At 37.0% G+C, this 17431-nt stretch overlaps 1 protein-coding gene across 1 annotated transcript; it reads left to right on the top strand.

The window, feature by feature from the left end:
• Positions 1–698: 698 nt before the first annotated feature.
• LOC117333059 (3 beta-hydroxysteroid dehydrogenase/Delta 5-->4-isomerase-like) lies at positions 699–11345 on the top strand. The gene is made up of 5 exons (XM_033892182.1): positions 699–2523; positions 2642–2790; positions 5482–5646; positions 9339–9551; positions 9773–11345. The coding sequence occupies exons 2-5, from the start codon at positions 2655–2657 to the stop codon at positions 10321–10323; spliced, it is 1065 nt and encodes a 354-aa protein (XP_033748073.1). The 5' UTR covers positions 699–2523; positions 2642–2654; the 3' UTR covers positions 10324–11345.
• The last annotated feature ends 6086 nt before the right edge of the window (positions 11346–17431 follow it).

The raw sequence follows: 17431 nt of genomic DNA, 5'->3' as shown, positions 1-17431 counted from the left end.
ACTCGAACTCACGATCTACGGCACCCAATCGCCTAGCCAGAAATACCCGCAGCTTATACCGCTGCGCCACATCGGCTTTCTTGAAAAAAGAACGTTTCAATGGCGCAGTGATGGTCGGCCTGATACCCTGACATGATCATTGTGGAAGTCGTCTATAAGATGATATGAATACCTGGATCGCAATGTATTATATATTATATATATTTCTCTCGGTACAACTACGACAGGAAATTCAAATCCATATCTTCGGATCACCAACACATAGTGCACATGATGCTTGTGCTAATAAATAGATATATAACTTAGCAACACAAATGACGAAGGAAGACAACTTTTTGACTCGTGCCCTGACAGGCCTCGAACTCCCAATCTACGGCACCCAATCGCCTAGCCAGAAATACCCGCAGCTTATACCGCTGCGCCACATCGGCTTTCTTGAAAAAAGAACGTTTCAATGGCGCAGTGATGGTCGGCCTGATACCCTGACATGATCATTGTGGAAGTCGTCTATAAGATGATATGAATACCTGGATCGCAATGTATTATATATTATATATATTTCTCTCGGTACAACTACGACAGGAAATTCAAATCCATATCTTCGGATCACCAACACATAGTGCACATGATGCTTGTGCTAATAAATAGATATATAACTTAGCAACACAAATGACGAAGGAAGACAACTTATATATATATATATATATAATGACAATGATACCATATTACAGATTGATGCAGTATGATAATGACATCACTGTTCAATGCGGATTTACAAACACCTATCTTGACAATTTAATGTAGGTCAATATAAAAACCAACAGGCTGCTGCATTCTGAGGTCCAGCCAGGCCAGACAGCCTGTTATCGTTATCGGGTGGTGATAGTGTTTCTTTTTCTATACGTTATCACAGACAGTCCATGACATTGCTCCTCATCTAGATACTAATTAGTTATCGCCAATTCTGACCGAGTATTGTCAGTGTGAAGATACTTGGTAGTCTACCCGGGTGTTTACGGAGGCGAACATCAATGTAAGTATACAGAACATCAATGTACGTATACAGAACATCAATGTAAGTATACAGAACATCAATGTACGTATACAGAACATCAATGTACGTATACAGAACATCAATGTACGTATACAGAACATCAATGTACGTATACAGAACATCAATGTAAGTATACAGAACATCAATGTAAGTATACAGAACATCAATGTAAGTGTACAGAACATCAATGTAAGTATACAGAACATCAATGTAAGTATACAGAACATCAATGTACGTATACAGAACATCAATGTTAGTATACTGAACATCAATGTAAGTATACAGAACATCAATGTAAGTATACAGAACATCAATGTAAGTATACAGAACATCAATGTAAGTATACAGAACATCAATGTTAGTATACTGAACATCAATGTTAGTATACAGAACATCAATGTAAGTATACAGAACACCAATGTAAGTATACAGAACATCAATGTAAGTATACAGAACATCAATGTAAGTATACAGAACATCAATGTAAGTATACAGAACATCCACAGCAGGCCAGTTACATATTATGTTAGTTTTTGTAGTTGTTTCACTTGCTTTGCCATTTGACTCCTGATTTACAATATAAACTTTTACATATTTATTCATAGAAAATAAAATAATGTACGGAATTAAAACTGAATTATTTTGAGTGGCTGGGCTACAAATTGAATAGCGTAGTCTCCTTTTTTCAGTGTTTGATATTTTAAAAACATTTATCGATTTATTGATTAATATTTATGTATTCAAATTCGACGAATTCAATAATTCATATAACGTACATGGTAAAACATTTCAAACATCATGTTTACTCAGCCTTTATCTGGTGGGATGAAAAAACGAACTTGATGTATACAATATAATTAAAAGTTGTATAATTGTTATAAAGTACATAATTCATTTTATTTGCGTTACATGAGTTTTGTTCTTAAGATAGTAAAATAGAATGAAAATTACCATATCGTTAATACCAAGAATTCGTACCTGGATGATAATACAAGTAAACAACACCAGAAATGTAAAACTAGTATGATCTTCCAACCAACTATCCAGTCCCCAACTTACCCAACAGACTATCATGGCCTTTATATCCAAGAAAATGGATAGGATTGGGTTGGATACATTGTGTGAGAAAATATCAACTTAATTAATAATATGACGCTCTCCAGTATATGTAAGATGTGTGTGTTTTAGGTAATAACATTTTTAAAGATAACGTGACATTATATGTAATGCATATTCAGATGTGATGTATATGTGTATTATATTACGTTGTATGATATATAAATATATGTTTGTGTTTGTAATGTTAAGTGATATGTTGGAAACTTTACAATAAAAAAGAAATTGAGAATCTGAGAGGCTGAACCAAAGGACTATCACAACATCATTATCCAGTCATTCATCCAATCCCCAACCGACACAGATACACACACGTCAATAATCCAGAAGGAATGCTTACGACACCGTCTATGGTACTTGTTAATGATTAGAAGAGACAATTTCATCACGCCCTGTAATTTTGATATTTAATCCCGCATAAATGAAAAATGATCATTAACTTAAACCAATTGTGTTTCATTTCCCCAACAGACTGGGCAGTAGTATGGCTAGGTATACGGTTCTGGTAACTGGTGGGAACGGATGTCTTGGACAACATATAGTGCGACTCCTCCAGGAAAAGGCAGACTTTGTCACCCATATCAAAGTCCTGGATCTACGGAAATTTTCCAATCAGCTGAGTAAGTTTTTATTCCTCATGTAGGATATGTGGGCCAATCTCATGCGAGTGGGATAGAGGTAGGGGAGAGTGAGAAGGGAGGCCCTGAAGGGACAGGAATTAACGGATAGAGGTAGGGGGGAGTGAGAAGGGAGGTCCTGAAGGGACATGAATAAACGGATAGAGGTAGGGGGGAGTGAGAAGGGAGGTCCTGAAGGGACAGGAATTAACGGATAGAGATAGGGGAGTGAGAAGGGAGGCCCTGAGGGGACAGGAATTAACGGATAGAGATAGGGGAGTGAGAAGGGAGGCCCTGAAGGGACAGGAATTAACGGATAGAGGTAGGGGGAGTGAGAAGGGAGGCCCTGAAGGGACAGGAATTAACGGATAGAGGTAAGGGGGAGTGAGAAGGGAGGCCCTGAAGGGACAGGAATAAACGGATAGAGATAGGGTGAGTGAGAAGGGAGGTCCTGAAGGGACAGGAATAAACGAACAGAGGTAGGGGGGAGTGAGAAGGGAGGTCCTGAAGGGACAGGAATTAACAAAATATCCTACTATACAACTTGTTTATATTTCTCCTAACCTACAAATGTAGTGTCGTACTCAATGCCGTGTATGGTATTGGCGTGAACTCGCACCTTTCACTATGCAATCAATCTAAATAAAATTATACTTATAATTTCCGCTCCCGTACGATACACTGTAATATAAGTTAAGGAGCGAAAATTACAAGTCTAATTTAAATTAGATTGCTATAAAATGTGAGCTTTACAATGTAACTTTTATATGTTGACTGGTAAATCATTGTAACCATATACAGTTTATCAAATACATGTATCTGTTAAATAAAATAGTACAGCCTGTTTTCAGGCTACTTAAGTAATTGTAAAATGTGTAACAATTGAAAATGGTCAGTGAGTAAGACTGACCCATGGTTTATCACATTTCTTATCCCAAAAATACCGATACCCATCATATCCACATTTGAAATTTTTTTTCTCTCTCATATCTAATTCCCCCCTATCCTGATATAAGATATTTCGTCATTTTGGAAATGATCAACTATTTTATTAGTTATCCTCTTTGATTAAAAAACAAAACAATAGCGAATACCAACATAATAACGAAACCGTAATTCTAACAAAAAAAACAAAACAAAAAAACAACAATAGAACAATGGCAAAATATTCACAAATATATAGTCATGCATGGAGACCTTTGTAAGAGTATAGAATGACCAGGTATTCGGAGGGGAAGCGTCTTCTGCACTCGCGAAACAAATATAGGTTAACTCCGTTTTAAGTCACATTCTCAAAATGAAAACTAGTGTGGTGACAACGGAACCCCCAGGCATGAAACGTCTGTCTTCATATTGCACGAAGACGGTGAGTATTTCTGAATAAGATGAAAGTAAGTCGAACAAAAACGTTCTTCATCATCTTGCATATCTTCAAAAATCGTGTGTGTGCATTTGTTTTAAATTTATATTTCAATTTTTCCGCCAATTGTCATTGAATATCGAATCATTCTACAATATTTTCCTATGGACAAATTAAGTAACAACATTATAAAAATAATGAATTATGATGATTCTTGGACGAGGTGTGATATAATGTAACTCAATAGGCTACATTACGTGATTATTGCGTAATCATATTTCTTTATCAAATAAATATAAATCTATTATTTTGATAATTATAAATCAGTATTTTTGAATTACAAAATTATCTTTGAGTGCTAGTATTTTTCTACTAGGTACTGGGGAATGACATGATAATGAATTATCATGTTGACGTGACCATTGGTCAAACTGACCAGCTTACGTAGTCATGTCATGGTCAGGTAAGGGGGGGGGGGGGGGGGGGGGCGTGGCGGCATAGATGTGGCACATAAGTCATGATATGATGTCATGATATCTATAACAACAACACCTTGGGTCGTTAGTAGTGTCTCGGTAGCTGTCTAGAGCGGGCACTAATCATATTCGGCATTGAAACCTTAAAGTTATTGATTTGTTATTGAATTTCGACCTTTTCGCATTACCTACTGTTCATTAATTTGGAAGCTGCACAACTGACGTTATTGGTGGGATTTTCTTCGTATGTATCCTATGTTCCAATAAAGTCATCACCTGGTAGACGGAATAAAATATATTTGGAACTTAAGAACACGAGTTGAAGTTTTATTTTGTCACCTGAGACGAAATCTCAAGTAAACTATTCTAATTGCCTTTTGTCCGTCGTTGTGTGTCCGTAAACTATTTACATTTTCGACTTCTCCAAAACCGCTGAACAAAATTCAGTGGCTAAAGGTCAACTAAAATTGTGAATCATATGGTCCCCCTCACGCCAGGGGTCTGGGGGCGGTACCAAAATGGTCAAATTGACTAATATTTCAAAAATCTTTCTCGCAACTCCCAGATCTGATAGAATTATATACCATTCATTGATAGAAAGGTTTTAAGGTGCTTGTATTTCAAAACTAAAGTGACCGTTAAGACCGATTATCCTCTTGTGTATACAATTGTAAGCGCATGTACGCACCTCAAGTGTTACTGGTGAAATTAAAGCTAAAAGTATTTGTAAATATTTCCCTCGCTAGACTAACTCTTAACCGAAGGAAATGACAGAAGATGATCCGTTTGTTTGTATCGTTTGTATCCGACATGTATATACTATGTGTTATTGTCTGCATATCTTTCTCTTAATTTCAGACTACAGAGGACGAAAGCCTGTGGAGGCATTTGTCGGTGACGTCATAGATGAAGAAGTCATAAAGAGCGCCACAAGTGGAGTGGACTGCGTGATTCACGTAGCCAGTGTGGTGGATGTTAGGATGTTTCCGAACGAGGCCAACTTGTACAAGGTCAATGTTACAGGTCAGCCACATACGACAACAATTTTGATGATTAGTATACTTCAAGAGTCAATTTACTGTTGGCCACATACGACAACAATTTTGATGAGTAGTATACTTCAAGAGTCAATTTACTGTTGGCCACATACGACAACAATTTTGATGATTAGTATACTTCAAGAGTCAATTTACTGTTGGCCACATACGACAACAATTTTGATGATTAGTATACTTCAAAGGTCAATTTACTGTAGGCCTCATACGACAACAATTTTGATGATTAGTATACTTCAAAGGTCAATTTACTGTAGGCCTCATACGACAACAATTTTGATGATTATTATACTTCAAAGGTCAATTTACTGTAGGCCTCATACGACAACAATTTTGATGATTAGTATACTTCAAAGGTCAATTTACTGTAGGCCACATACGACAACAATTTTGATGATTATTATACTTCAAAGGTCAATTTACTGTAGGCCACATACGACAACAATTTTGATGATTAGTATACTTCAAAGGTCAATTTACTGTAGGCCACATACGACAACAATTTTGATGATTATTATACTTCAAAGGTCAATTTACTGTAGGCCACATACGACAACAATTTTGATGATTAGTATACTTCAAAGGTCAATTTACTGTAGGCCTCATACGACAACAATTTTGATGATTATTATACTTCAAAGGTCAATTTACTGTAGGCCTCATACGACAACAATTTTGATGATTAGTATACTTCAAAGGTGAATTTACTGTAGGCCTCATACGACAACAATTTTGATGATTATTATACTTCAAAGGTCAATTTACTGTAGGCCACATACGACAACAATTTTGATGATTAGTATACTTCAAAGGTCAATTTACTGTAGGCCACATACGACAACAATTTTGATGATTATTATACTTCAAAGGTCAATTTACTGTAGGCCACATACGACAACAATTTTGATGATTAGTATACTTCAAAGGTCAATTTACTGTAGGCCATATACGACAAACGTCTTTTTTAAATTTCAACAAATTTTATTTCACGAAAGAAAAAAAAGATCAAACAACAGGTATAGCCTATATAAGTTCTCTTCTAGAGGTAACACTTAGTATATGAATAAATATATACACATATAGTATACATATATAATGTGATGTCATTAGAAAATTAAGCATAAAGCATAAACCGATCAAATATGAAATATGTGATTGAAAATATTGACAATATCTTATAATTTAATTCATATATGTTTTCTTGACTTTTCAAAACTATCAAATGTTTTAGCTTCGAATCCAGTATCCATGAAAGGTTTTCCTCCACACATGGGATACAGACTAAAAATGTCCATATTGGCTGAACAGCCACTGGTCATCAACCCACGAGTTTTGGGGCCAGTCATGGATACTGCATTCTGAATTTTGATTAAGTTAGTTAAGCAATAATAATTTGGCAAGGTAGATGTATTTGGTGAGTTCAATTGAAAATGTTGTTAAGTATTTTGTTTCGTGGATTTTAAATTCTTTTTAGATAATTTAAAGATGATTTGAACTTAAACAAAAAAATCTTAATTGGTTCGCCATAATAACATTGTCCATATTCATTAATCATTCTTATTTAGTTATTTTTTCTATCACCTACATTAACAATAATAATTTAAAAAAAAGTCTGGTATCTGGCATAACGTCACTTACAGATTTTCTTAAAAGTTACTTGAATTGATATAATGATGTGATATTGGATAGATCGAACCTTACTGCAAGTTCATTATAATCTTTCAGTATAGATGGTATAAAACTTTTGGCATATGTATTTGTTCTGCATACAGGAATCGTAAAATTCATTTCGCTTCTTAATAAGTATGGGTTTGAATTGTTAAATAATGTTTCAATTAATTCAGTTAAATATGAAGGGGCAGTTCCTGTAAGTATTTTATATAAAAGAATAGGTCTGTGTTCTTTCCATCTTGCAGCAAGGGTGTCCCAACCAAGTTCACAATACAGTTTATAGTGTGAGGTTCCTTTACGCAGTCAAGTAATAATGTTAGCAGCCTCTATTTGGTTTAAACAGTATTTTATTGTTCAAATATTTACATAGAATATTACACAAACATAGAATAGTAAAGAATTCGGAAAGAAGTACTTTCGTACTTATATAAATCCGTCTTCTCTTTGAGACAGGCAGATAACATAATAAGCAGATATCATGGTGAGCTACAGACATACAACTTGTACGTATGTAGATCGGCATGACTCTGGCCCGTACGCATATAAATAAAGTAATCTCAGCAGATAATTTGCAATACTGTCGAAATTAACATACAATGGTAATAAACAGTAATTACATTAATACATAGGTTAAGAAATTATCTCATTAATACTAATCTATTTGAGTAGTGGGGGAGCGGAAGGGGAGGAGGATGGGGAGGAGGGTAGGTGATGGTGGTAGAAGAATAGGAATGTTAGTGCAACATTTTTCCGTGAGTCCTCATAAAGAAGTGACAACGAGGGACATAGGGTTTCAGTTTTTGACATACATTATATTCTTAGAATGTATATGTTTAGATATCTTATAGTGAAAGGGATACCATACAGACTCAAAGCGTTTACTTTTAATAATAAAAGATTGGACAGAATTAAAAATATTAATATTTTCTGCTTCGGTACGCAGTGAATCACCGTAAAGAAGCAAGTCTAGTGACAAGTTGTTAATAGGATAGATGTAATGATGGCGTATCATGTTGTACATATTACATTCCAGGAGATAGTGATTTGTTGTTTCAATTTGACCGCAGGTACAATACGGATTTTCAATAAGATTTTTATGAAATAGATGATCTCGAAGAGAGCTACATTTTAAACGAAGTCTGGCATGATAAACTTGCCCCATTCGTTTTCCAGACAAATAAAATGTGGGAATATTCAATTTTTCAGAGTTGAGATACAATTTTAGGTGAAAAATAGAATAGATTCAAGTAGTGCTGCATCCATCAAAGATAATATCATCATATTCTACTACGGGTCTTATGGAAGCAGTAAATACGGAAATTAATGTTTACGATTCATTTTTTTTATTTTAAAGACTTCAATAAATTTATGCGTTTATAAACATAGTTATTATGATGATGCCACTTACCATCTTCAGCAAAAAATACACCAAGATGTTAATGAGCTGAAACATTTTCGACGATCTCATTTTTGAAAATGACATCAGGAGAAATAAGTTTTCTATTGACTTATTATCTTATTATCAAGATCTCTGGATAGACTAGTAGCTGTATCAATTCGATTATTATTTATTACTTTAAAAAGAGATGTGTCATCAGCAAATAGTCTTTCCCATTAGTTATACATTTAGTAATACGTGATTATCATATTTGAAAGGTCAATTTGCTTGATTAATAATTCCATACCTCCATTGATTCTACAAAAAGACTAAACCCATGACCATACAACTCTTGGTCAAATCCCATGTTACACGATACTCAATGTATTCCGTCTTATTTCGTAACTAGTATAGGGGATTGAAAACAGACTGTGGAAACAACGACCCAGCCAGGACAAAATGGAAATACTATAAACAACTATACAAAATGTAAAAGAACTGTGATGTTTAAACAATATGTACTATTTTCTACGTGTGCATGTGCTGTGTTTTGTAGATAAGTTACAGAATTTTAGTATGATTGGGTTTAATATGTCGCAGTCTGTTTATAGGCACAGAAAAACTTCTTCAAGTCTGCATCAGGCAAAACGTCCGTGGCTTTGTGTACTGCAGTTCACAAACTGCTGTCATGGGTTACGAGGAGATCATCGACTCCGACGAGACGCTTGTTATACCGAAGAAATTCCTATTCGGACCGTATGGCGTTACCAAACACTTAGCTGAACAGGTCGTAGAGAGCCAGAACGGTGCCAGCCTACCCGATGGTTAATGTTTTATCATCCCATTTCATTTTGCGGTTCAAGATGAACTAGTAGATGAAGTTACACTTTCAAACACTACTTCGTTATAGGAATGAATACTCGTTATAACAGTTTTCGTGCTGATAAGTAAATTTAGTTTACACTAAATAGTTAATTCGCTGACAGTCTCAGAAAGTTAGACATGACTAATATTTCCTTACTGTTGTGTACTACGTCTTTTGTAGGTGGTAGAATGCAGACCTTGTCACTCAGACCTGTGACCATGTACGGGGAACTCGACTGTCACTGGGTACCGAACTTCCTTCACTGGGCTAACCTGCTCGGTGGGACTATGGTTCCGTTTGCCAATGGAACCACACAGGCGGCATACGCTGGCAACGTGGCGTGGGGGTTTGTATGTGCGGTCAAGGCCGTGCGGGAAAACTCGGACCTTGGCGGGGAAACGTTCTTCATGTGTGATGACACTCCTATGGCGAACATGTTTGAACTAGTTGATCCGTTTTTGAAAAGTTGTGGTTTCAAGTTGATACCCTTTACATCACCATATTGGTTAACCTATTTGGCTGCGGTGCTTTTTATTTGTATAGCTTGGATTGTCTCCCCTATATTCGAGATCAACTCAAACTTTACACCGGCTTCTGCGAGGTTTATGAACATGAGAGTAAATTCCGTATATTCGAAAGCTACTAAAATGTTGAATTACACACCTTTGTATTCACACGAGGAAAGTCTCAGGCGGTCCATACAGTACTACAAACAGCCTACCATATGGTGAAGGAGGGATAACACTTAACTCAGGCGCGGCCAGTGTCAATCATGGGGCAGTCTCGTTCAAAACTGATCCACGTAGAAAAAAAATCAACATTACGTGAACAGACAAAACTAAAAATCACACAAATGTATTGGAATGTTGTGATTTTCTTCTTACAGTCACACAGTACTGAGTATTTATTTATCTTTTTATTTATTACAAGCGTACTGATCATTGAAATACTATCTTTATTTATTACAAGCATATCCATATACAGTACTGGATATTGTGTGAATCATTTGAATACTATCTTTATCTTTTACAAGCATATCCATATACAGTACTGCATGGATATTGTGTGAATCATTACAATACTATCTTAACTTATTTATTACGAATATACTGATTACTGATATATATTACTGGATATTGTGTTTATTATTGGAATATTATCTTTATTTATCCTGTCTTTACATTATACATGTACAGTTCCGACTTGTTTACTAAACAAATCATTTAAAACAATATTCAGTGTTGAACATTATACAAATAAAACTGATCACACTAACATATCACATGTTATTTGAGCATTTTCCCTATAATGATCCATTTTCATTTTTTCAATTTATTTGTTACATAAGAAACCAAATCATGTAAGATTATAATGAGATCATATTTTTTGTACACATTCTTAATTGCAAAAATAGTGTCACCTGATTCCCGATACATAAGTCAGATTGGTCGGTCATGCCAAAATGGTTACTTAAAAAATTCAGGTTAGCTGGATGTCTCTAAAAATAGATTGATTATGAGTTACCTTCCCATGGTATTGTCAAATAGTGCATATCTCGCGCAATTTTGAAACATGACCAGCAATAACTTAGAGTATCAAATTATCGTAGTGTAGAGAATATATTTTAATGTATAAGTTTGTGTTTGCTTGTGTAGTTTTCGCAATAATAAATAATGAAATATTTACAAATGCTTCACAGATTCTCTATATCGATCGTTGCATGGAGATGTAACCGTTACTCATTAAAGAAATGGCGAATACGTGTCATCGATAAGCTAAACCAAGCTTTCAACGGCACTTAGACTGTAATTCTGTATTTACAAGTGTTACTTACATTCATTGCGTGATTATCAAAAATCAGAAATCAGTTTATAATGAAACTATTATAGTCTTTTGATATAGGTTATTATATGATTTTATCAACCTGAATAAAATTAACCTCGGACTTCGTCGTCGGTCGATATTTTTCAGGTTAATAATACAGTATAACTTGTCAAACCCGGCCACTGTCTAATCCGGATCCCTGTCAACTCCGGCTCTACTGTCTGGTCCCGCCATTTTCATAATCAGAAACTACAGAATTCAGAGAGCTTTCCTAAATTCTTTTTTGTGAGACAGTTCCAATAATATCACTTACTTAGTGATTATCTATGCCGTGCCAGGTTTGTTTAGTTCAAATGATCACAATAGTGTTGCATTGATAATTTTCATGATACAAAATGGCTATTTATATACATGTAAAACCATATAAACTGTCTAATTTGAGCTTTTCCACATTGTTTTTCTAAAAAAACACACAAAAAAACACATGGCACGACATAGATAATCACTAATACAATGATATCATTGTAATTGTTTAACGCCCGCGACCTACAGAGTTAGCAATATGGCGTCGAGTGAAGTATGAAATTTTGACCAGTGTAAATCTAGGGTCTATACGCACGAAATAAAACGACGATATGGGGCTAAATAGATGTGTTTGGGTAAATACATATCTCGTGTGCCAAAAATGTAAGGTACATGTAGGTGTTATGTCACGGCCGATTTTATTTCATCTCCACCAAGATATAAAAGACATGGTATCAGGGCCAGGGGAAACTCGGGATACAAGTCCCTGTGAATCAAACAAATGAAACTTGTGTGAAGAGGATGATCGGACAAACGTGCAGATTGTGTGGAGGACGATCGGACAAATGAAACGTGTGTTACAAGGACGATCAGACAAACATAGGTTGTTAGAATTTGTTTGATTGTTTAGGGGTTTAACGTCGTCGCTATAAGAGGACGCGGATCAAAGAGACCCCTATAGACGCGGACTGTGTAGAGGACGATCAGACAAACGCGGACTGTGTAGAGGATGATAAGACAAACGCGGACTGTGTAGAGGACAACCAGACAAACGCGGACTGTGTAGAGGACGATCAGACAAACGCGGGCTGTGTAGAGGATGTTAAGACAAACACGGACTGTGTAGAGGATGATATGACACACGCGGGCTGTGTAGAGGATTTGGTTTGGTTTGGTTTATTTTGTTTAACGTCCTATTAACAGCTAAGGTCATTTAAGGACGGCCTCCCGTGCGTGCGACATGCATGCGTGTGGTGAGTGCGTATGTGTGTTTCGGGAGGCTGCGGTATGTTCGTGTTAAGTCTCCTTGTGATTGGCCGGAACTTTTGCCGATTTATAGTACTACCTCACTGAAGCATACTGCCGAAGACACCCAGCAGGACACCCCACCCGGTCACATTATACTGACAACGGGCGAACCAGTCGTCCCACTCCTAATATGCTGAGCGCTAAACAGGAGTTGCAACTACCATTTTTAATGACTCTGGTATGTCTCGGCCAGGGGACAGAACCCAAGGCCTTCCTCACAGCGGCGAACGCTCAACTGAAGACCAAAAGTGAGGCATTGTCAAGGGAGACATAAGGAAGAAGAGAGTTGTTCAGAAAGAAGAGAAAAGATAAGATCCCAAATTTAGTCGCCTCTTACGACCATGCAATGGGGACAGCAGATACAATTCTTACGCCCTACCTGCAGGGACACTGTGTAATGGACGATCAGACAAACGCGGACTGTGTAGAGGACAACCAGACAGACGCTGACTGTGTAGAGGACGATAAGACAAACGCGGACTGTGTAGAGGACGATCAGACAAACGCGGACTGTAAAGAGGACAATCAGACAGACGCTGACTGTGTAGAGGACGATCAAATAAATGTGGACTGTGTAGAGGACGATCAGACAAACCCGGACTGTGTAGATGACAACCAGACAAACGCGGGCTGTGTAGAGGACGATAAAACAAACGTCGACTGTGTAGAGGACGATAAGACAAACGTAGACTGTGTAAAGGACGATCAGACAAAGGTGGACTGTGTAAAGGACGATAAGACAACCGTGGCCTTTGTGTAGAGGACGATAACACAAACTTAGGCTGGGTAGAGGACGGTAAGAAAAACGTGAGGTGTGTACAGGACGATAAGACAAACGCGGGCTGTATGTAGAGGACGATTAGACAAACGTCCATTCGTCCTTCACACAAGTCGCTTATGTCCGATCGTCCTCCACACAAGTCGCTTATGTCCGATCGTCCTCCACACAAGTCGCTTATGTCTGATCGTCCTCCACACAAGTCGCTTGTGTCCGATCGTCCTCTACAGAAGTCGCTTTTGTCTGATTGTCCTCCAAACAAGTCGCTTGTGTCCGATCGTCCTCTACAGAAGTCGATTATGTTCGATCGTCCTCCACAGAAGTCGCTTTTGTCTGATCGTCCTCCACACGAGTCGCTTTTGTCTGATCGTCCTCCACAAAAGTCACTTATGCCTGATCGTTCTCTAATCAATCGCTTTTGTCCGATCGTCCTCCACACAAGTTGATAATGTCTGATCGCTCGTCCCCCATTAAAGTCGCTTATGTCCGATTGTCCTTCACAAACGTCGCTTTTGTCCGATCGTCCTCCACACAAGTCGCTTATATCTTATCGTCCTCCACACAAGTCGCTTATATCTTATCGTCCTCCATACAAGTCGCTTATATCTTATCGTCCTCCATACAAGTCGCTTTTGTCTGATCGTCCTCAACACAAGTCGCTTATGTCTGATCGTCCTCCACACAAGTCGTTTTTGTCCGATCGTCCTCGACAAAAGGCACTTATGCCTGATCGTCCTCTAATCAATCGCTTTTGTCCAATCGTCCTCCACACAAGTCGCTTTTGTCTGATCGTCCTCAGCACAAGTCGTTTATGTCTGATCGTCCTAACACAAGTCGCTTTTTCCGATCATCCTCCACACAAGTCGCTTATGTCCGATCGTCCTCCACAAAAGTTACTGACAATAAGCCTGATCGTCCTTTAATCAATCGTCTTGATTCGATCGTCCTCCACACAAGTCCCTTTTGTCCGATAGTCCTCCACACAAGTCCCTTTTGTCCGATTGTCCTCCACACAAGTCGCTTTTGTCCTGATCGTCCTCCACAGAAGTCGCTTATGTCCTGATCGTCATCCACACAAGTCGCTTATGTCCGATCGTCCTCCACACAAGTCGCTTATGTCCGATCGTCCTCCACAAAGGTCACTTTTATTATGTCTGATTGTCCAATCAATCGCTTCTGTCCTCCACACAGGGCTCTCGTTCCGATCGTCCTCCACATATGCCGCTTTTGTTAGTTTGTCCTTCATATACATCTACAGCTCGAAACAACTTCCGTTTATATCATGTTTGTTTTTGTTTGATTTTACAATTAAATTCGGTAAGAACTATCTGGAAGATAATTTTATGATTTTGAAATGAAAAAAAACCTCGTGAGATTAAAGTTAGCGATTTCCCGTTGCCTTTGTCCCATGATTGTGCAGTATAAATTGTGTTTAGTATTTTGTTATCTCTGTCAAAATATGTCGCACCTAGTCATACGCCTGGACATAACATGGACCTTCATCTCGTTAATGATAATCTAAACCAACACTCTTATCTAGGTATGTTTACCTGTCTGTTATATACCTATTTATGTATCAACATGGCCTTCACCTAACACCGATTTAAAACAGTGACCATTACCGAGACGAATAACGATGAAGATAAAAGAGAAGGGGCCAGATTAATCAATATTCCTTAACTTGAAATGGTCCATAAGAAAGCATTACTGAATTTAAGAATGGTTCTTTAAATAAGATTTTCACCTTAAATTCTGTAATATTTTCGTATGGATTTTTTTTAAAGTAAAATAATTTCTTTAAGTTAAAGAATATTGATGAAGCTGGGGTCATTCATCTTAATGATCCTATATGTTAGAACTGTGTGTGTCGCGCTGTAATCAGCATTAGAAGGTCATCTGAACCATATGATATATACATAGAGCCGGACACTTTAACTCAGCTCAATAGCTTCTATTGATGCAATTGGATAAAATTTACTGATTAGAACATGATTATGTTCTATGAAGTAGAATAATATATGATGAAGCACAATACGCTTAGCCTTCCGAAACACCTGGCCTTAGTATCCTTTAACTTGTTTCAAGGATCTCCATGTACATCTCAATCTTATTAAAACAGACATGCAATTTCCCTCCTCTACGATACTTGTATTGCAGAGAATCGTATAGAGGGGTGGAAATTATAGATCTATATTTGTATTGATATTTACCCTCGGTTTAACGATTTTGAGCTAGAATTACGGTTTCGTTATTATGTCGGTATTTTTCTTGTTCCTGACAAAGTGCTGTATACAGCGATCCAGTAGTATGCAACATTCATAAACCACAGAACATTGAATACACCTTTCCTGAGCTTCTATTCTATAATACATGACTCGCTCTACGTGTTTGTATGTGTTGGTAAAATGGAAACCCATTTCATGAGATACGTATAATCAGAAAGAGAGGCTCTGATGTCATTACTCGTAGGATACGGTATGGTGGAGCAAAGTAAAGCTGGGTAGTTAATCGAGTAACTGTCTTACTTTACTTTCCCCACAGCAACGTAACGTTAGACAGTTTTACGTTATTCCAAGATAACCCGTTTTGACGGATATGACAATAATGAATTTATATGATGAATTCTATTGTTGTTCTTGTTTACTGTTGCGTAAACTGCATTTGTTCTACAGATATATAAATGATAGCGCGTCATGTTGAAATATCTGTAGAAAATGCAGTTTACACACTAGTAAACAACATAAAAGATAACTTATTTCTTATATTTACATTTTGACAGTATTTTTTATTTACTCTCCATGCTACTAACAATCGTCAGTCATTGGACATTATACGCATTGACGTTACAGTCCGACAATAACAGAAAGTGTGTGTAAAGTTTCATAAAATCATCGTCTTTAGTTCCATTTCCGTTAGAAATTTCAGAAACTTACATCTTCAAGTCACATAATGTTTTGATTTGCTTCGTAGTTTATAAAATTAATTCACAAAATCTGAAAATTAGAAAAAGCGAAATGTATGCCGAATTGGGACTCCGGCCTCATTGTCAACACTGTATGTACCAGCTAAACGAAACTGCTGGGTGAACGCAGTCAAACATACGTAAGTCTTTCAATGTTTTTCATCATTATATATTTTTATACGGCGTATAAATTGTTTCTTTGTCAAGCCTTGTATATATGTATGCCATAGGACCTCCGTATGTGACAATTTCTTTCAAAACTTGTGTGTTTAAGCTTATAACATGCTGACTGGTACCGCTAAATGCATAAGTCATTATACCGTACATACACTAGATAAGATCCAAATATAGTATAAGCCTGACAAGCGTAATAGTTAAGACACTCGAAAAATCAGTGAGAGATAGCATTGTTGAACATATGGATAAAAATAACTTTCTAAGCCCCAAACAATTTGGTTTTATATCTGGAAGGTCAACTCAACTACAATTGCTAACAGTACTGGAAAATTGGACAGAGATAATAGACAAGGGCGGGGAGCTTGATGTAATATACATGGATTTCATGAAGGCATTTGATAAAGTGACACACCAACGTTTATTGAGGAAATTGTCAGGATATGGTGTTAGCCTTCAGGTTGTTAATTGGATAAAAGACTTCTTAAGAAATAGATGCCAGCGAGTAATAGTCAACGGAGAATCCTCTAAATCGTACCCGGTAATGAGTGGTATCCCCCAGGGAAGTGTATTGGGCCCTATATTATTTGTTGTATATATCAACGATCTACCAGAAATACCAGTGTCCTAATCGCCGCTCTTTGCTGATGATACCAAATTATACAGACAAATAAGCAATAGCGAGGATGTTAAAATAGTCCAGAACGATTTGGATAATCTTTCAAAATTGGTCCGACGAATGGCTACTGAAATTCCACCCTAATAAATG

Source organism: Pecten maximus, chromosome 8 (genome assembly GCF_902652985.1).
Source record: "Pecten maximus chromosome 8, xPecMax1.1, whole genome shotgun sequence".
Taxonomy (NCBI): Eukaryota; Metazoa; Mollusca; class Bivalvia; order Pectinida; family Pectinidae; genus Pecten; species Pecten maximus.
The sequence above is the reverse complement of the archived record's forward strand: the minus strand, read 5'-3'. Positions and strand labels throughout refer to the sequence as shown.